General features: G+C 31.0%; 4 protein-coding genes and 1 non-coding gene across 5 annotated transcripts; 3 read left to right on the plus strand and 2 right to left on the minus strand.

Moving 5' to 3' along the window:
• Positions 1-6,095: 6,095 nt before the first annotated feature.
• On the plus strand, positions 6,096-6,821 carry LOC108857509 (uncharacterized). Its single transcript, XM_018631501.2, has one exon. It carries the CDS (start codon positions 6,232-6,234, stop codon positions 6,592-6,594), a length of 363 nt encoding a protein of 120 aa, XP_018487003.1. The 5' UTR covers positions 6,096-6,231; the 3' UTR covers positions 6,595-6,821.
• A 698-nt stretch (positions 6,822-7,519) lies between these two features.
• LOC108863046 (uncharacterized) lies at positions 7,520-10,050 on the plus strand. Its single transcript, XM_018637345.2, has 7 exons — positions 7,520-7,924; positions 8,124-8,259; positions 8,374-8,455; positions 8,784-8,959; positions 9,073-9,210; positions 9,300-9,439; positions 9,645-10,050. Exons 1-7 carry the CDS (start codon positions 7,807-7,809, stop codon positions 9,845-9,847), a joined length of 993 nt encoding a protein of 330 aa, XP_018492847.1. The 5' UTR covers positions 7,520-7,806; the 3' UTR covers positions 9,848-10,050.
• A 103-nt stretch (positions 10,051-10,153) lies between these two features.
• Positions 10,154-11,430, plus strand: LOC108863047 (probable histone H2A variant 3). The gene is made up of 2 exons (XM_018637346.2): positions 10,154-10,368; positions 10,918-11,430. Exons 1-2 carry the CDS (start codon positions 10,258-10,260, stop codon positions 11,212-11,214), a joined length of 408 nt encoding a protein of 135 aa, XP_018492848.1. The 5' UTR covers positions 10,154-10,257; the 3' UTR covers positions 11,215-11,430.
• Positions 11,431-12,256: 826 nt separating this feature from the next.
• On the minus strand, positions 12,257-12,342 carry TRNAY-GUA (transfer RNA tyrosine (anticodon GUA)). Its single transcript is given in 2 exon segments — positions 12,257-12,292; positions 12,306-12,342. It is a non-coding gene; the product is annotated as a tRNA-Tyr (tRNA).
• Positions 12,343-13,476: 1,134 nt separating this feature from the next.
• LOC108861236 (probable 2' cyclic ADP-D-ribose synthase BdTIR) lies at positions 13,477-14,153 on the minus strand. The gene is made up of 2 exons (XM_018635068.1): positions 13,636-14,153; positions 13,477-13,561 (listed from the first exon to the last, which is right to left on the minus strand). The coding sequence occupies exons 1-2, from the start codon at positions 14,151-14,153 to the stop codon at positions 13,477-13,479; spliced, it is 603 nt and encodes a 200-aa protein (XP_018490570.1).
• Between the last annotated feature and the right edge of the window lie 7,323 nt (positions 14,154-21,476).

Raw genomic sequence — 21,476 nt, forward strand, 5'->3', positions numbered from 1 at the left:
AGTTAATATAATTTTACTTTGGCTGAATTTAATTCAAAAGTAGAGCCAAATGTAGTTGAATCCCGTGGTCGAAAGCTAAATATCTCGAGATGAGATTTTCCAAACTCTCGACAAGCAGCAAATAGAAAATGAAAAGAAGATTTTGAAGGATCTGATTTCATCTAAGGAGTGGCGGTTAACAGAAGGCCATTTCAACTTATGCTCTAAAAAGATAGAAAGCATTGTTGATAAAGCCCTCTCTTTATATAAAGAGGGCTTTAGCGCCTTTATATAAAAAAAAAAGATTTTGGGGATTTTTTGCGGTTTTGCATGCAAACGTTATTTTCCAGTTTCGACAAAAAAGTGATTTTTCAGTTTTGACGGAAATCGTGATTCCGAGACTTTAATGGGAAAAAGTGTTTTTTTTTCTTTTTTGGAAAATGATTTTGCGATTTTTGCGGGAAAATTTTATCATGCTGCTTTGGTAGATTTTTTCCGGTTTTTATGGAAAATATGATTTTTTTAATTTTTGGAAACAATTATTTTGAAAATTTTACGAGAAAGGTGATTTTGCAGGTTTTCAGAAAAAATATATTATTTTTATGGGTTTGGCAAAAAATATGGTTCTTCAATTTTGAAGAGAAAAGTGATTTTACGGTTTTTCAATAACAAATGTTAGAAATATGCTTTTTGTTTGAAAATAGGTAATTTCTTGATATTAATTTTAGAAAGTTGCTCATTTTTTTTCTTCAGAAAGATCATTTTAGATGTTTGTTTTTGTCATTTATTATTTTGTACTAAATTAGATGCATTTAGATGTTTCATGAAAACTCACCCTCATCTATGTGAGAAATTGAACTGAATTTTTAAAAGTGCAGTTGGATCATCTGGATGTTGTGTTTAATGCATAGAACAAACATTAATTTTTGCATTTTTACTCAAATGAATAATCACCTAAATAAGCAAACTAACAGCACCAAGGTAACAAAGTTGCTGGTCGAACATCAATAAAAATATAGATCAACTTTAACAAGTTTATTTACATTTAATTCCTATGTACCAATGCATTTAGATAATCTTATTCATGAAGATTTTGTATACTCTCGATCATCTATATTATTAAAATTGAAATATATTTGAGATTTATTTGAAAACATGAATAACAATATAAAAATATAATATTGTATAGAAACATGAATCGCAATATATTAAGAAAAATATAATGAACTTAAGTTATTAAGAAAATTGAAAGTCCATTATAGTATGAAAAACTAATCTATTTGTGTCAGCTTTAAAATATATGAAAATAACTCAATCTAAGTACCTAAGATATCATTTACTTAAAAAATCATAAAACAAACTCTGAAATTTATATACATATTTCAAATCAAAAATAATAATTTAAAATTGAACTATCAATATTTGATGCAGAAATATAAATATACTCAAAAAATGATTTTTACTTAAATATTTTCGATAATCATTATAAAAATGTTTTCAATATATATAAAAAATACAATACAAAGTCCAATTTTAGAAACGAACGTAAATGTGATTATTTATATGATGATACATATAAAATATTATTAACTATATGATTACTTATATGATGGTAAGTGTAAAATATGATTAATTATACAATGACACATATATAATAGTGACATTAATTAAATGTGATGTAAAAGAGATGAAAGTTTAACAAACTAACTAGATTTTGACCCGCCCTTCAAAGGGTATATGTTTTGTTTTAACTTTTTTTTAATAATTTAATTTATTTTTGTGTTTTTCATAATTATATTAGTGTTTAATATTAATTTAATTTAATATATTTTGGTGACTATATTCAATATGTCAAATTGCATAACTATACACTTGTGTCACATGCATTTCAGAAACTATTTTAAAACCTTTTTTTTTGAAAAGTTCGACCCGCAATCAATCCCAAATAACTATTTAAAACTTTATTCCTAAAGTTTACAATATATTATATTTACTTAGTAGTTACCTAACATAATTTAGTCAAGAATAATTATACCCCAATCGTCCCAAAAATAAAAATCTCTTACTTTATTAGATATGATCTATATACTCGAACGGTTCTTAATGTATTGATTCATTTTCTTTGGTCCATAGGTGAAGAGTTGAGTGCACAAAAATTATATATCTATGGTACTCGGACAGTTGATGATCATATTCTTTATTATCACAATAACATATACATGCATTTTATCTTACATCAAATGAAATAATAGATTTCTTTTTACCAAAAAAAGTAATGGGTCCGATATTAGAGGAAGCAAAGGAGAGATTGTAGAATACCAAAGTTACGCTAATAGATAGTTATACCAGCAGTTGGCATATTAGCAGTTATTTTATATATAGTGTTTTTGTTTTTTTAAGTTAGACTCAACTAATATCAATGGGACATGATCCAAAATTAATAGTACTCTGATTAGATTCTAAGGGTGGGTATATTTATTGTTTTAAATTTTTAAAAACTTTTGATTTTCATATTTATATTTTTATTTGTAATCATATTTGTAAATAAATCTTAATCAGAATATATTTTATAAAATAATATTAATTTAAAAATTGACCCGGCATACACTTGTTTTTTGTAATCATATGTCTGTACGTCTGTTTCTTTGTAACTTTTCTGTATTTTTTTCTTATATGTTAAAGAAATCTAATTTATATGTTTGTGTATAATATTTTAAAATTATTAGTAAGAGGTTTTGAGAATTTTATTGAATTTTTGATGTTGCATAACTATACACTTATGTCATAGCCATTTCACACATTAATTTTGTATTTTATTCCTAAACAGCAATTTTTTAAAAAAAAATAACAAAGTATAGTATAATTTTGTTTACTAATAAAATTGTAATTAAATAGATAAAATTGTATTTTCACTAAATTTTCATGATTTAATTTCATATATAATAAAATATATAATGTTATTATTACACATAATAATTCGTCATGCAATTAGAAGTGAGTTTTCTAAATTTTGACCCAATGTAAGAGGTGGATAATTAATAAATTTATTTGATATAAATTTTAATTTTTTTCTTGTGTATCTACATTTAAATGTTACAAAGATATTTGTAAAATTATTGTAAACATAAGTTTCTAATGGAAATAATTTTGATAACTGATGATATGCACTCTATTTGATAGAAATTTAAAATATGTAATCAAATATGAACAAACTAAAGCTACGTTTTCTTGCATTTATTAACATTTTGAGTTATTAACGTAATTAGTAAAAAATATTTGTACCCACAAAATAGTTCGAAATTGACCCGAAAATCAGGATTGTGGATCTAAGTAGTCATGTCTTATATTTTCGAATGAGTTATAAAGTGCTATATCCGAAAAACTAATATCAAATCAGACCCGCATAAAAAACCGAATAAGTATACAAACATATAAATTTATATTAGTTATAAGTATACTTATAATAATATTAATATTGAAGTTAAAATTACAAAATCAAATATATTAGTTATTTGGGTCTCTGAAATATTCTTAAAATCATTAAGTATTTAAATCAGTGCATAGCTATTCTATTAAAACAACAACATAACATACTGATTTATGTGTAGTCCAACTATTTTAATATAATTATTAAAGCTCTTTATTAATCATTAAAATAATATTATACAAAAAATACAAATATGATTAAAACACAAATATAAAATTAAATTTCTAAAAAAAAAGATAGAACAAAAAATATATCCATCCTTTTAAAGACGGATCAGTAACCATTTAAAATATATATATCAAACATATTTGATCTAGACAAGTTTATTAAAACCCATTAAGAAATTAAATAATACTGGACTTTTTTAATTGAACATATGGATGAACTATAAGGAACGTATCATATATGATCACATTCTTTATAAAGTATATTACACGTTGTATTGTAGTTTAACATTTTGTTTTTGGCGAAATATGTTACAGTTTATAGTCCAACATGTCTTATATTTTTTATATGGTCAAATGTATTATATAAACGTGGATTTTGATTAGTTAAGATAGGAGTAGTGGATCCTACAATATAGGAATAAAAGTAAAAGTTATAGTTGGTTTAAATAATACGGACATAATATCTATTAATTAGATACAGTTATATAAAATCAGTTTTTTTTTTAAATTGGACATAACCCTATATCAATCGGACATGTTGAAGAATTAATAGTATTGATAAAAACTAAAAGCTCAATTAAAACCCATGTCCATTTTTTAAAAACGGCCCAATAAGAAGAATAACCAAAGAAGAAATGTCCAAAACCGGCAATAAACCAGAAGCCAGAATAGTTCTCGAATTCTTTCACGTCTTTGTTTGTACTCTTAAAGACTCAAACGACTCTAACACGTCATAAAAATCAGAAGTTTTTTTTTTTTTGGAAAAAAATCAGAAGTTTGTCTTTAAGAAAGGTGCAGACCGAAGACACGGCAATTGACGATAAAACAAAAGCGTTCCACGCGTTTAGACTGATCCATCTCACTCAGATCACTTCGCTTTAATCTCTTCTAGTATATTTTTATGTAGTCTACGTTTTGATTGCACAAAACCAAACGGCTCTTTCACGTTATTATTTAAATAAACAAATGTTTCATTTGAAGAAAAGTGGAGATCAAGACACTGCAAATTGACGATTTAAAAAAACCTTCCACGCGTAAGACTTATCCATCCCCGAGGTCACGATCAAATACGTCAGCTTCCACCCAAAATCTCCGTGGAAAGCTTAATAAAAGGGGAAAATCGCATAAAAAACCCTTAAAATGTCACTTACTCACACTTTAAACCTTGAAGTTTTTTCACTAACACTTTTAATCTTGGAAGTAACATTTGTATCATAAAAAACCCCAAAACTAAAAAGTTGATCTGTTTACAAGGTCAAAAGGTGATTTGTCAATTTTTTTTTCAAAAAAAATATTTATTTAATTCATAAAATAAATAAAAATTAAAAAAATATAAAATTAAATATAAATTCATAAAATTAAATAAAAATTCAGAAAATTAAATAAAAATTCAAAAAATGAAATAAAAATTCAGAAAATTAAATAATAATTCAAAAAATAAATAAAAATTCAGAAAATTAAATTAAAATTTCAAACAATTAAATTAAAATTCAGAAAATTAAAGAAAAATTCATAAAATTAAACTTAGATTGTTAGACTATCCACCTAGGATCTAAGTTCCCTTAATTTTACGGCAATTTTCAAGACATTTTCATTCATTTCCTACGAAAAATTAAAACCTTGACAAAATTTTCTAAGTCGGACGTATCTTAGTCTCGTTAATGATCCGAGATTGTCTCTTCTTCCTTCTTCTTCTCCTCTTGTCTTATGACCTGAGTTTCAAATTTCGTAACATTAGTTTTTACGAGAAGTAGTGTGTATTTCGTCGAAGGCTTTTTGCGAGTATGAATTAGTAATTTATCGAAAGTTTATTATGCGTTTAGGAATGGCCACTTTTGATTTAATGTCAAAGGACTTCAAAAAGTCAGATACTGAATTTCATATGAATTGGTTTTCGAGAAAATTCGGACGAAAATATCGGAATTAGTTATTTATTTATTTGAAACTTATTTAACTTCTGATATTTATTTAGTTTTATGATTATTTTTAATTTTCTGAATTTTATTTTATTTTTATATTTTTACTATTTTTTTGAATTTTATTTTATTTTTATGATTTTTCTACTAATTTTTTGAATTTCTATTTAATTTTATGAATTTTATTTAATTTTATGAATTTTATTTAATTTTATGAATTTTTATTTGATTTTCTGAATTTTTATTTGATTTTTGAATTTTTGAATTTTTATTTAATTTTGTGAATTTAAATTTAATTTTATGATTTTTTATTTATTTTATGATTTTTTATTAATATTTATTTATTTTATAAATTAAATAAATATTTTTGGAAAAAAAACCGACACATCATCATTTTTACCTGTTAAATAGGTCACTTTTTTAGTTTGGAAGTTTTTTATGACAGAAATGTCACTTCCAAGGTCTAAAGTGTTAGTGAAAAAACTTCAGGGTTTTTTAATGGGATTTTCCCTTAATAAAAGCATATCTAACGTACTAGATCCTCTTTCAGCTCCATGTGTTAAACCGCATCGTAGCAGATCATTTACATCAAACTATTAACATTATTTACTATATAATTCGAAACCCTAAAAGATCTATTTTATCCATCTTCATTCTTGCTTTCTCGCATTTCACCTTAACCATGGCTTCGATTGTCTGCTGCTACGCTCCATACACGATCCGAGCATCTTCCGGATCCGGGTCGATGAAAAACCCGGATCCAAACCGTAAGAAAACTGTTTCTTGGTGGGCTCCTCTCTTCGGCATACCCTCGGAGCCGGATTACCTCAACATCGAAACCCCCTCCTCCTCCGTGGCTCCGGAACCGAGCGGGTCGGGTCAGGATCCGGGTCAAAAGCTTCGTCGTCGCGGTTGTCTTACTGAGGAGAAGGCTAGGGAGTTGAGGAAGAAAATCGCAGAAGCTTCCACGTTCCACGAAGTCATGTATCGTTCGGCGATTGCGTCTCGGCTTGCTTCTGACATCTCCGGTCGGGTTAAGGATTAAAAACGGATCCGGGTCGCTGTTTTTCAGATCTAGAGATCAATTTGTCGAATCGAAAATGTTTCCTGTTTTAGTTGTTGTCGTGTTCATGTTTGTTTTCAGACCATCTTCTGTCGGTGCTTGTTTTTCATTAGAACCGTTGGATTGGGTATTGTCTCCTTTTGTTTGTTGTAAATGCTTGTTCTCAAGAACCGTTGGATCGTTAGTTAACTTAAATTTATTAATCACCTCTCATCTCTCTCACGTTAGTTAATAGCTCTTTGAAAAGCCAACACCTAAAAAACAAATTGAAGTGCTGATCTTGAATCTTAAGAAGTTTTAACTCTGTTCAAAGTCTGTTTCTTTTGATCTTATTAGTCTCATCTGCCAAGTGTAGTAATGTGAGCAAAATATTTTTATGTCGCGTGATATTTTTGATTAGTAAAGACTTTTCTTTCTGTCTAATTCTTGTTGGAGCCAATGTTCACTCAAAAATCTAGTTTTTCACCAAGTTATCATAAAGATTATCTTTTTCTTTTACCTTGTTGGTCATGGTTCTGCAGAAATTTGTAATTAGACTTCTGAACTAATTATATTAATCAAAGGTTTTTCCTTCTTTACACCCTCTCATGGACCAAACATTATATCACTGGATTGATTAAGAACATTAGTGTTTCACAATTATGAGTGTGCAAGTTATGTCAGTGGTTTATCTGTTGCACTGGTTATCAACTTAGCATTGGTCTGCAAGAATTTAAAGCGGTTGTAAATTCAGAAAGGTAGCCAAAATAAAATGCAACTTTTTTTCATTTTATTTTGGGCAAGAATTTCAAGCGGGTTACATAAGCAAGTCTAAAAATTTAGGGTCACTGATGCAAGACTTGCAAAAATATAGGAAGTAAATGTTAAAAAAAAAAGATAAAATTGATGTGTGTCTTTCAACAATGCCCCCAAATCCCTAAAAAGAGGGTTACTACTGCTACTTCTCCCCTTCTTCTCTCGTCTCTAAATATTTCTGGAAGCAGCAGCATTCAACTGTACTGCAGATTCGATCGAAGTTTATTAGATCCGAGATTTTCCTCCCTATATATTTTTATAAAACTAAGAAAAAAGTTTCGATTTCTTTAAGCGCAGTTCGTGTTTGAATCCGCTTGAAATTAGAAAAACAAAAAAACATATTCTTTAGGGTTTTGGTTTAGTTTCGACTGTGGGTGTTGGATTAATATATATATAAATATGGATAAGAAGAAGGTCGCCGTTCCACTTGTCTGCCATGGCCATTCAAGACCTGTTGTTGATTTGTTCTACAGTCCAATTACCCCTGATGGTTTCTTCCTCATCAGCGCCAGTAAAGGTATAAACTGCTTTAGATCTTGTTTCATCACAATCACAAACTGTTATTACAAGAACTGGTTCAAGATGTTTCTGTTTTGTTGGGCTTTTATAAATGGATTTAGCTTTTGACATTTGTGTGGTACGAAACTGAACAAATCCTATTTCTCTATAGTATGTATGAATCTGAGAATAATCTTTATGTCTTTGGTGTGGCTTAGATTCACATCCAATGTTGAGAAACGGGGAGACTGGAGACTGGATTGGTACCTTTGAAGGTCATAAAGGTGCGGTGTGGAGTTCTTGCCTCGACAACAACGCTCTACGTGCTGCTTCTGCTTCTGCTGATTTTTCAGCGTACGTTGTTTTTATTTTTGTTTTTTAGGTTCCATTTTATCATGTTTTCTTTTCCTTCTTATATATATGTAACTTGACCTATAATATCTTTTTTTGTGATGCTTATTCGTTCAGGAAACTCTGGGATGCGTTAACAGGAGATGTGCTGCATTCTTTTGAGCACAAGCATATTGTTCGAGCGTGTGCTTTCTCTGAGGTTCGTTTCGAGTTATTTACTCTCTATTTCTGTCATCTATGTATATATAAGCAGTTTCGAGTTTTCTACATAGACATAAGCTTTTTCTATCTCTGTAGTTTGACTTGAGGTGACCTGTTGTGGTAGGTTTGTTATGAAACTGCTTTAATCTAGCATTTAGTGTATGTAACTTCCAAGTTGAATGCTATGAGGATGTTAGTTACTTTGGTGTCTTGGTGAAATTGGACTCTCCTACTAGATTGATTATGCTTTAACCTTATCGTTCATGCTTATGCATTACTTACTAACTGATTTCTATGCGTTGAAACCTTGTTTCTCTCACTACTAGGATACAAAATTGCTGATCACTGGAGGATTTGAGAAGATTCTTCGTGTATTTGATTTGAACCGGTTGGATGCACCTCCCACAGAGGTCGATAAATCCCCTGGATCCATCAGAACTCTCACATGGCTTCACAGTGATCAAACTATATTAAGTTCTTGCACTGATATTGGTGGCGTGAGGTATAAACGCTATGGAAATAAACTACTAATACGCATTATTGCATAACACAATACCTGATTTGATAAACGACATGTTTTGCTTTTCATTTTTTCCAACTGTGAATCTTATACAGGTTATGGGATGTTAGGAGTGGGAAGATTGTGCAGACACTGGAAACAAAGTCTCCTGTCACCAGTGCTGAAGTGAGCCAAGATGGACGATACATTACTACTGCTGATGGGTCAACTGTTAAATTCTGGGACGCTAACCAGTAAGCTTCTCATTCCATGAAGATAATATTATATTATATATGTATATTTTAAATGACCTTTTTGTAACAATCTCTCTATCTGTCTTTAGTTTTGGACTGGTGAAGAGTTATGACATGCCATGCAATATTGAGTCTGCATCTCTGGAGCCTAAATCTGGTGAAAAGTTTGTAGCTGGCGGTGAGGATATGTGGGTCCGAATGTTTGATTTCTACACCGGAGAGGAGATTGGTGAGTGACTCTCAAAACATTTATACACGTTCATATTAGAAAGTTTGTTATAGGATTGTCTTAAAAAGCATGGTTCTTTTAAATGATCAAGCAAAAGCTCCTCTGAGGTTTTGGATTGTGCAAGTGACACATAGATAAGAGATTTCATCGATTGATTAAGCAAAAATAGCTTATGGTTTCTGATTGTTCCTTTCCATGTTTATAGGATGCAACAAGGGGCATCATGGTCCGGTACACTGCGTGAGGTTTTCACCGACGGGTGAGTCGTACGCCTCGGGGTCTGAAGACGGGACCATCAGGATCTGGCAGACGACACCAAATCATAGTGTGGATGAAGTGGCTAAGAAGATTGAAGGCTTTCACATCAACAAAGAAGGCAAACCCGCAGAGAAAGTTTCTGATGCTTAGGCAGAAGAACACGGAAAAGCCTTTTTCTCTTAGTTCTTGATGCGCTATGTTTCGTGTGTGTTTGTGTTTCCTGACTGAATATACAGAGAAAAAGAAAAACACAAGGACCGGACCTTTCCTTATCTTTTAGTTTTTCTTGGATCTTTTTCGTTATTATATAAAAACTTGGGACTTGTTGTGCAATTTATGAAATAATTTGACTTTTGTCTGGGCTTGGGCTTGGGCTTGGGCCTTTTAGGGGTAAAAGCGTCATTTAGTGTATCGTAAACCGTCTTTCTCTCTCTCACATCTATCGACTCGCGAGCTTCTTCTTTTTCTTCCTCGTCTCTCTTCTGTTGCGATCTATCTCTATCTCTATCTCTCTCTCTCTCTAACTGCGCGGGGGCGGGTGTGAAACTTTTGGCGGGAAAATGTCGGGGAAAGGAGCGAAAGGATTGATAATGGGGAAACCTAGCGGTAGCGACAAGGACAAGGACAAGAAGAAACAACCCATCACCCGCTCTGCTCGAGCTGGTCTTCAGGTAATTAAAATAAAAACTCCTCGAATCTTACAAGTAGATGGTTCGTAAGTGGCGGATCGATTAGATTCTGAGCTAGATTTTGATTTTTATCAGATAATCGAATAGTTGACCTTGGGATACGAGATTCTGTCGGAAATTGCTTCAGTGACCAGTTTGTGACTGATCTCTTGATTGGCCGTGTGTTTTAGTCTCTTGTCTTTTTTTTTTTGGTACTCGAGAGTACTTCAATGTCGTAACAACAATAAAAAAAACAAAAAGAAGCTAACTTTGGGTTTCGTTGACCATGTTGAAGCTTCTCATTGGTGGGTTCTAGAGCAATGGAGATTTGACTTTTTCAACGTCGTTATACTGTTTGAGACTAGTTTAAGATCGTAACAGCAACAACACGCTGTTTTTTTATTTCTTCTTGAATTTTCTTTTTTGAGTTTTTTTATTTGTTTAGTTGGTTCTTTCAAACTGTTTGATGTTGTGACTCTCAGATTGTAAAGAGAGCTTACTCTAATGATCTTTGTTCCGTTATTGTGGCTGATTGGTTCCTTTTGGGTGCAGTTCCCAGTAGGTAGGGTGCATCGACTATTGAAGACAAGGTCCACTGCTCACGGAAGGGTTGGTGCAACCGCAGCGGTTTACACAGCAGCCATACTCGAGTATCTGACCGCAGAAGTTTTGGAGTTGGCTGGTAACGCCAGCAAGGACCTCAAGGTGAAACGTATCTCCCCAAGGCACTTGCAGCTTGCCATCCGTGGAGATGAGGAGCTTGATACCCTCATCAAAGGTACTATTGCTGGTGGTGGTGTCATCCCTCACATCCACAAGTCTCTCATCAACAAATCCGCCAAGGAATAGATTTCTTCTTGCTTTTGCTTCTCATGTTTCTTTCTTTTTAAGTATTACGAGAGTCTGTGTGTGTGTGTTTGATCAAGACGCTAGAGAGAGCCTCTTTTGTTAGGAATCTCGTTTGTTATTCTTCCATTATCCTCCCTCTACTTTGATTCCTGTCGAGTTATCTTATCTTTATTCATATGTATTCAGTGATTATCTAAAAACCCATATTTCTGACTACCTTCTGGTTTGTTTGTTTCAAAATAACATATCATCCCCTTACATAACTATTTTGTCTTTGCTTTCAAAGTTCTGTAAGTACTCACATCGCAGAGAGTTGGTATTTGAGATCGGTGATATATCGTCAATCTGTTGTATCAGAAGTTGGCTGCTAAGTATTTTTGGCCCTTTTGAAGTTTTGGAAAGAGTGGGGGTTGTAGTGTACTTATTGAAGCTTCCTCCAGATTCGAAGATTCACAATGTTTCACAAATGAAACCAGTCATTGGGAAGGATCATCAAGTGTGACTTTCAGTCAATGATGAGATTGTAATCGAGCCAGATTTGAGAGAGTAGATCGATGAGAGGGTTAAGAGGTATGGATCTAAGTAGAGACGCTTGAAACTTACATTTGTGAAGAGATGTGTACATTGATACTCAGTTGTCGATTATATTATGTTTATTTGTATTTCATCCAAATCTGAATGTTATCTGATTGTCTGAATGTTATCTGATTGGTTCTCTACGTACTAAGGTTTATTTTCAATTTGATATAGGATAAAATAATCAGTTCAGATCTTGAACCAATCAAACCATTCTAAGTATATTACAAAACTAAGAGTGCGAAATTACGGTTTCTCTACATTACAAAGATTTATTAAAAAATAAGGTGTTGACAAGGGGGACCATAAATCTATAGAGAGACCTAAAATAAAGATAGATGTTATTTAAAGAATCAAGGATGGCAACGAACACAAGATTCTCTGCTGGGTTGTTCCTCATCAGAGGAGAACAACACGCGGTTTCTCAAACCCCATAACGTCTTTTAAAAAATAAAATAAAAATAAATCCGACCTGCCGGAATCGAACCAGCGACCTAAAGATTTGCTGTCACAGACTACAGTCTTCCGCTCTACCAACTGAGCTAAGGTCGGATGTTGATTTGGATCGTCACTCAAAAATATATAATCTTTACTTATCTACGTTCATAATTAATTCATATTGATTACCATTTACCAATTACCAATCGAGCTTGATTAGTGATTTTCTATATACAGAAATACTTAGCGTTTTCCTCCAGTTATATATATTTTTTTAAGAACTGAACATTTTCATGGGCATAATATACGTAAAATCTGCTTCTATCATCATTCAAAAGGGAGAAGAAATTTATATTAGTTGCAGGTTTGATGAGTGAGTTTTCACATGTAGAAACATAATAAAATTATTACGAAATCAATAATTTTGTTCCTAAAATTCTCTGAAGTAAAATATTATATTTCCAGAAGATTAGTCGGTGATATGCCCGCCGGATACCTTCTTGTTATAAAAACATAATATATATTTAACCTCAGTAATTTTCCAATTTTAGCTATTAAAATATAATATTAAATTTAGATCCGATAAAAATACGTCTTCAGGTTAAGAACGTAGATACTAAAGAAATAAAAACCACTTAATCCCTTTATCAAAAAAAAAGAAAGAAATAAAAACCATTATGTTTAATAATTGAGTATATATTAATGTTATTCCATTACTGTTTTATATATGATACACTTAGTTGTTATTTAGACATCTGCTTAGTATTTTTTTGGTAAAATCTGCTTAATTTGGGTTGATTATAAAACTACACGTTATCATGGTATCAAAATCTTGATCCAACTGTAGATTAGGGTTCGAAGAAAGTACGTATAAAAAGAAGTGAAAAGACGTGTTTGTAACGTCTATAATAACAAACATTTTTTGGTGTGAATCTATGACAAATATTTTCGGTAGTAAAAAGATAAAATGTTTTTATATATATTGAGTCTACAAAGGAAACCAATTACGTATTAGACCCTTAAAAAAAGCAATTACGTACGAACACACCACACACACATTACAAAGAATTATGGAGTTTAGAAATTCTCATCAAAAAATTGCTCTCTAGCTCTTCTATCAACTATCGATAACTTGGGATAGCATCAGTGAAATCAATTAAATTAATTAATCATATATAAGAAATTTTAGAAATAATATGTGCTTGAGTGAAGCGTTTGATTTGGAGTTCAAATAAAATTCCGCAACGCCTAAACATCTTCATCTTCAGCCTCTAACTCGACCAACCTCTCAACGATAACATCCGATGCAATTGTAACAACCTCCGATAAGTTCCTAAAATGTGAGCTTAATCAGAAGTTTTTATATATATAATATTTGTTTATATGAAAATGTTAACTCAAAATTACCCTTTACAGGAATCGAACGTAAGCCCAACGGTATCTTTAGCTTCTTGAAGAGCCCATCTAAACCGTTGTATTTCATTATCAGAACATGTCACTTTTTCGGTCATAACATCGAGTTGTGAAGGTTTGATGTCGAAAAATATCGGTATGACCCTTTTCTTGGACTCCATTATAAGAGCAAGCTCGTGCAAACAGAAATAAGAATCGCAATAGTTTGGAGAAAACACGGTTACAGCGACTTTAGAAGTGAGAATGGCGCGGTTTATATGATCAAAAAGCTTATCTCCTGGCTTCATGTTCTTGCTATCCAAGAATGGACGTAAGTTACGGGCACTAAGATTGTCGTAAAGCAACGTTGCGATGTTTCTCTTTGTGTCCGATCCTCTGTGGTTGATGAACACATCATGCAAAACTTTTGGTTTGGTTGATGATGAAGAAGAGAGAACATCGAGGATTGATGCGTTGTTTAGTTGAATGGACGATTTGGATTTCTTCATGAAGTCAAAGACCTTAGAGATCATGATTTTCTTATGTGTGATGAAATTAGACAAGTTCGTTGGGATGATGAATAGGAGTTTTATGGTGTGTGTTGGTAGGTGTAGTTAATGTATTTATATATATGAGGTTGGAAGTATAACTGTCGTGATTTAGGGCCTGACTGGTGTAACCGCAGCGGTTGCGGTTGCGGTTGCGGGAGTTTGCGGGTGCGGATGGTTGTGGTTTTAAGCGTTTTCTAGAGATTTGTACGACTGGTACAGCTGTTAGAAATTGTTGCGTTTGCGGGACTCTTATGACTGGTAAACTACCAAACGCAATATCTGTTAAATAATAATTTAACAATATTTACATTCTATGTAATTATAAAAATATTAAAAATCATAATAATATGATAAATATAAAATTTATATTTATAAAATCATATTATTCAATTTTAAAAATTTATAGAAAATATTTTAGTTTTGAATTTTTATAATATAAATTGAAATATAATATGAATACATTTTACAATTTCTATTATTTCAATTGAAAATTTTTATTGGATATTTTTAGTATTATTTTTATTTATTCTGTTTTTAAAGAAAAAAAATTTACCCTCCCGCAACCGCCCGCAACCGCAAACGCTAGCTGGAACCAGCTTTTGATTTTAAGAGGTTCAGAGCGGTTTGAAGCGATTTGTAGCGTTTTCTGTGATTGTATCGAAACGCCAACAACCGCTATGAACCGCAAAAGCTGCGTTTGCGGGTGGTAGCGGGAAAACCAGTCAGCACCTTAATGGGCTTGAATTGGAGAAGACACGAAGAGAAGTGGTGGATTTTGAACAGCTCAAGAGGAATGTTTACTAGACGTTGTCCGCGTCAGGAGAAATTGTTCTGACTAGTATACTACAATCAGTTTTGACAGGATATCTATCATAAAATATGTATAATTTTCAATGTCTGAATATATCATCATCATAAGTGTACAAAAATTATGTTACAATACCCCACTACTCTCAATAAGACTTTATCATATAAAATTCATATAGTTAAATTGTAGTTAAGTAAACTTCTTATCTCTTGGTAAAAATCATATTTATTTGTAAAAATAAATATTTAGTTAATCAATTAATTATTAGGTTCTAAATAAGTAATTTAGATTTTGTTTTGAAAATTTTAAATAATATTTTGATCAATCATAAGAGTTTAGACACTATTTTTCATGGGGTCGATATTATATTGAGATAATAGTAAATTTAATTCAGTTTTAACAGAGAATGACCTAATAGTTACATATGAAATTAGATTATATTCAGAATGATAATATATAATGAATATAGTTTGTATATTGTAGAGTACTTGATAATCTAAAGTCTAGATATGTGTATGCTAACTTAATAATTCATAATTTAATATACAATAATCTAAAGTATAATCCTGTTTGAATATAAGTTATAAAGACGAATGAAGAACAAGAAAGGTTTACTAGACGTTGTCCGCGTCTGGAGAACTATTAGTTTCTCTCTAATAGTAGTATAAATATAGTTTGGACATGAAATATATCATAGAATATGTAACAGTAGTTTATAATTTCTCATGTGCGAACATATCACCATAAAGTGAACAAAAGTTATGTTACAAGACCCACTACGTATATGTAACAGTAGTTTATAATTTCTCATGTGCGAACTATCTTATATAATAAAGTAGACTTTTTTATCTTCTTGGAGGGAAAATGCCATGTGGCACACTCTTTTTAATAATTCTTTTTTTTTAATTTATATTTAATAAGTTTTAATGTTAATTATGAAAGGCATTGGTTTTTTAAAATTTTCCTCAAAAAAACCCAAGCATTTATAACAGTGTTTTGAACCCGAACCAGAGCCACTGTTGAATCGGTAAACTCTCCGGCCCAATATGAATCAGATTTGAGTTTTGTGAAAAAGTCAAAATTTAAAACCCCAATTAAAACCTCCAAAAACTCACTGAAACCCAAAACCCGATACCGGTTACATCACTGGTTGAACCAATAGATAATTTTTATTTTTTTAGTTTATATTTTAAATTATGTTTTATATTCTAAATTTCTAATTATCTAATATAATAAAGTTGGCTTTTTTTCTCCCTAGGAGGAAACCAATGTCATTTGGAACACTTTTTTAATAATTAAAATCTTTTCTTAAATTATATTTGAGGTTTTAAATTTTTCCTCATAAAAGCTCAAGCGTTTATAACAGTGTTTTGAACCCGAACCGGAACCACTGTTGAACCGGTAAACTTCGCGACCCAATATAAATTTTGTTTGAGCTTTGTGAAAAAAAAACCCCAAATTTAAAACCCCAATTTAAAACCTCAAAAAACTCACTAAAACCCGAAATCCAATACCGATTACACCACCGGTTGAATCAATAGATAATTTTTATTTTTTTAGTTTTTAGTTATGTTTTAAATTATGTTTTATATTATAAATTTCCAATTATAAAGTTAGATTTTTTTTCAGTTTTATTACCGTCTTCCTATTCTTCTACATTACAATTTACGTTTACAAGGAAGGTGAGTAAGCGTGACCGTGCTCGACCCGCACATCCGTAAAACAAACTCAAGGACGATCAAGCTTATTATTCTTCTACATTACAATTTACGTTTGCAAGAAAAGTGAGTAAGTTAATTTTTATTTAACTTAGTTTATAACAAGTCATTACATTTTTAATTTACATATCAAAAAGAATAAGATCATATGGTCATGTGGATTACAAAACATGTTTTGAATTGTTGAAAAACAAGAACATGGCGAGCTGTTGGTAAGTATTAAAATTTAGAGAAAATCAAAATTAGTTGATGTGATTTGGTGTTAATTTATTTTTGTTATTGACTTACTGATATGATGTTTTAATTTTGGTTTATTTTGCATTGGAAGTTTAATTTATTATTCACATTCGACATAAATATTTATGAATTGTATGTCTTGATTTTTTAGATGTCATAACTCTTATGTTACAAATTTTTTAAATAGTCTAAACTATTTCTTAATATTTTGTATGTTAAATGAAGATAAAAATATAGAAACCAAGGTTAAGTATTTTATAAATGTTTTAAGCATAAAATAGATAAATATCCAAACTATTATTTTATGTTTAGAAAACATTTCAAAATATTAACTATTATATAAAATTTTCATAGCTAATATATTATTATATAATAAAATTAATTCATTTATTAAGATGCGGTTCATCAACGGTTGGTCCAATAACTCATTGATCCGGTCAATTCAGTGACCCGGTCAATCGTCAGATTCAGTGTCTAGGTTGGGTTTCAAAATCACGGTTTATAGGTTTTCTTTATATTTGATGTTGACTATGAAGAATAGAGCCTCTATGATTCTCCATAGTCAACAATCTGTATCACTTTCATAAATTCGACCCACATGATCCGTATGAACAAAAATCTTAAACCCGCATCCACCCCGCCAAAACCCGTGGGTAAACCGTCTTACCCGCGGGTAATAATAATTATATTAAAAACTAATTATTTTAATTATATATTAATTATTTTCATTATATATTAATTATTAAAAATAATATTAAAATAATACATTTTAACTAAAATTATAAAAATATTTTATATGTTTATATATTTTTACGAAAAATAAAAATAAAAAAAAACTTTTTTTTTGAATTTGCGGGTCGGCGGGTACCTATGACTCATATTTGGCTGACCCGCACACACCCCGCTTAAACTAATCTTAACCCACACCCGCACTCGCAGTTCGAAAATTTTTAACCGATCGCTCCGCGGTGGATCAAGCGGGGCGGAGCCCCCAGGATTTGAATTAAATTCCCAGCTCCACTAAAAAGATCAGAAGATATCATTTTATACATATTTTCATTTCATATTTTTAGAATATTTTATTTACTAAGATCATATAATAAATTATAAATTCATGTAAGAATACAACATATGAACCCGGCGCGTAATGCCGGAATACCACTAGTATCACCATAAAGTGAACAAAAGTTAAAAATGAACAAAAGTTATGTTACAAGACCCACTACGTATATCTCAATAAAAAAATTTCATACGAAAATTAAATAGTTAGAATGTAGTTAAATAAACTTCTTATCTCTTGACAAAAATTCTTATTTATTTTAAGAATCAAAATTTAATTAAATCATTAATTATTAAGTTCTAAATAAGTTGTTTGCATTGTTTGAAATTTTTAAATAATAATTTTATCAATCATACAAGTGTAAGACACTTTTTCATGTGGCAATATTATATTGAGATGATAGTAAAATTAATTCAATTTTTAACAGAGAATGACACAATAGCTATACATAAAAAACAATTATATATTTAAAATAGTATACTATAATGTATATGATTTGTTTTTGTAGAGTACTTGGTAATTTAAAGTCTATATTGTGTATGCAAATAATAATTTAATATGGAATAATAAGTAAATCATGTCTGAATGTAAGTTATATAGAGGAATGAGGAATACTTATCGCAAAAATATGAAGAATGAAGAACAAGAAATGTTGGGTAACTATTATAGTCGTTGAAAGAGGTTTTGACCATTTCCCGTCAAAGAAGCTACCAATGTGGTTGAACTTTCTTTTCCTCTTCTACGAGTTAAATGGGAAAGATCGACATGACCACTTACTATTGTTAATTTGCTGTTGTCCCTACTGTATACCAAATAGAATCACACAATATTTCCACTTTTAGAGAGAATACAAATTGAGTTTGGATCTATTGGGCAAGTGGAGTCCACTTCGATATATTTATGGAGTACGAGAGTTTGACTTCAATTCATTCAGAAGGTGGAGAAAGAGTCAATAAGTCCTTGTTAAAAAAGAAAAAAAAAGATTGTTTCAAATGATTCATAATATTCACATTTCGACAAAAAAATATTAATTTCCAATGATTTTTACTCATTTAAGAAAAAATATTTGCTGTAAAATATACCAATAGATATTATTATTATTATTATTATTATTATTTTGTAGAAATTGATATTATTAACTTGGTCATATATTTTGGCGCAATCAAAAATCAATGTAGAGAGTAGACAGTGTAGTTATTAGGTATTGTTTTACTTATTTTGAGGTGTCAATTGGTCTGATTGTAGACAGCATCAATAATGTAAAGTATACGGTATAGTACTATAGTTGAATTTATCATCCAACCTAACTAACAAGTAATTATCGTTAATAATTTGAATTTACCAATTTATTTTTCTTTTCATTTATAGTTATGGTGTAGAAAAAAAATTCCCACAGTCCACAACTGATTTGCATAGGAAATCGATTCGTAATCGAAATCGAGATATTGAATAATGAGAAATGTACAATTGTTTGGATTTCAACATAAAACGTGATTACAAATATAATACCTGGTCGGGTAGCATCTTGGTATTTTGGACGGTTGAAATTGTTATATATATATGGGTAAAAGTTCATATGCTTAGAACAACCAGTTAGTATCGAATAAAAGACTCGTCCACAACTATGTTATAACCCTTTGGCAAAAAAAAAAAAAACTATGTTATAACCCAAAGAGTGTTATTATCGGATCCTTAACAGTGGGATTTACGTTCGTTTGCTCTGAAATACTTAAATGGTTAACGTACGTAATCTTTGTTGAGATGGAAAATATGCGTCTCCCACAAGACTCTTTAGCGCTCTAGTCAGATGAGCAATGTGACTAGACAAATACTCTTGTTTCTAAGAAAGAAATTAGGATGGCAGTTCTAGATCTCATAAGAAAGCTATCCGCTGGGTTGGGAGTAGAGCTTAATCCAGGGCTAGTATTACGATTGCATGATAAGGGCTAAATAAGAGATCATCCCCACTCCCTTTGGTGATATGGCAAGTTGGCAACCCTATCGTAGGGAGATGAGGCGTCCTTTCACATGTTTTGGCTGATTACCTATGTAAAATCACACTAATTATATCATTAAATCAAATCGTAAAATTTCTTGTTCTCATAAATGTGACATGCATTTCGGTCCTCCGTACTAATGGCCTCAGCGTCGAGCATATATCCTCTAATTGGTTGGAATAACAGCTGATCTCATGGTAGGTGATAGTCTTGTGGGAAATGAGGTACGACACCCTATATGAGTCAAGTCCGATCGTTGGGAGTCTAGTTGTAAGATGAGGCGTCCGATACAAGTAACTTTGCCTTTGTAGACCTTCAGAAGGGAGAATACATATCTTCTATCAAAGAGTTTTCGACACTTAAATTAGACATCAATTTTTTTTATACTCTGTGTTGATCCGGTTAAATCCTGATAGCGATCTAATTTTTAAACGGTTTAACACGAATTTGAAATGATTTCCGACTAATATCAAAACTAATTTACGAGTTTGAAGATGTTTTAGTGAGAGTTAAGAGATGAACAACATCTAAAAGATCTAGGTTCCTCTTTACTTATGCTAAAACAGATCTAGTAGTTATATACCCCATATGTTTCAAAATAATGTAGTATATTTTTAGATTTTTCACGTATATTAATAAAGTATATTAGATTTTAGTAATTAAATTTACATTTTGTGATTATTTATCTCTCATAATTATAAACCAATACAAATTCAGGACATACAATTAATTTTATTGAATTTTTTAATTAATCATTACGAATTGATAAAAATACACTAAAAATATATATAATAATATTTTTTTTCTATAATATGCATTTTTATGAAACTTATGAAATATTAGTTATGATAGTCATATATCAGTAACCATTGAACGGTACTTGAGATACCATGTTCAAGAATTTGAGAGGGTGCTTCAGGAGAAGCGAGAAGCATGTTCCATTGCAGCAAAGCGACGAATCACTACAACGACTACAATACTGGATGTTGAAGGCCTGGTATGGTTAACTCCTATACAGTGACACAGTTTTTTTTACTGATGTATAACATCTCTCATGTGGTAGCTATGAAGAACATTAGTCCTACAGCTGCGAATCTACCGGCGGCCTCCATTGCTAAAGTAGATTACAACTATTACTCTGAGATACAATAATCTTTGAGGAATATACTATGTACTGTTCTACTCATCAAAGGAGGAAGATATATTTCATGGATCCAATGGGCCGAGTGGACATGAATATTTCGGTTGCTCTGAAGTTGTGTAATCGTGGTGTCTGACTGCGCACCGAATGTTCATTGTCAATTACTGAAGATTGGATTCAGGACTTTACTATGGCCTGCCACACAGAAGTTACTTGATATCGACTCTTGCAGATTCTGCACCAAATACATTTCAAACTATGATATTTTACAAAGACAATTGCTTATATATTTTGTTACGTTTTCTAAAAGTACATTACAATATAGTTTCGGGCAAATCTCTTAA

This window comes from Raphanus sativus, chromosome 5, assembly GCF_000801105.2.
Source record: "Raphanus sativus cultivar WK10039 chromosome 5, ASM80110v3, whole genome shotgun sequence".
NCBI classification, from domain to species: domain Eukaryota; kingdom Viridiplantae; phylum Streptophyta; class Magnoliopsida; order Brassicales; family Brassicaceae; genus Raphanus; species Raphanus sativus.

Excerpts from the sequence above, each read along its gene's own strand:
- LOC108857509 (XM_018631501.2), top strand. The coding sequence starts at position 6,232 with ATGGCTTCGATTGTCTGCTGCTACGCTCCATACACGATCCGAGCATCT.
- LOC108863046 (XM_018637345.2), top strand. The coding sequence starts at position 7,807 with ATGGATAAGAAGAAGGTCGCCGTTCCACTTGTCTGCCATGGCCATTCA. Across the intron at positions 8,260-8,373 it reads GCTTCTGCTGATTTTTCAGC|GAAACTCTGGGATGCGTTAA; the intron begins GTACGTTGTTTT and ends TTATTCGTTCAG. Across the intron at positions 9,211-9,299 it reads AAATTCTGGGACGCTAACCA|TTTTGGACTGGTGAAGAGTT; the intron begins GTAAGCTTCTCA and ends ATCTGTCTTTAG.
- LOC108863047 (XM_018637346.2), top strand. The coding sequence starts at position 10,258 with ATGTCGGGGAAAGGAGCGAAAGGATTGATAATGGGGAAACCTAGCGGT. Across the intron at positions 10,369-10,917 it reads CTGCTCGAGCTGGTCTTCAG|TTCCCAGTAGGTAGGGTGCA; the intron begins GTAATTAAAATA and ends TTTTGGGTGCAG.
- LOC108861236 (XM_018635068.1), bottom strand. The coding sequence starts at position 14,153 with ATGATCTCTAAGGTCTTTGACTTCATGAAGAAATCCAAATCGTCCATT. Across the intron at positions 13,562-13,635 it reads ACGTTCGATTCCTGTAAAGG|GAACTTATCGGAGGTTGTTA; the intron begins GTAATTTTGAGT and ends CTCACATTTTAG.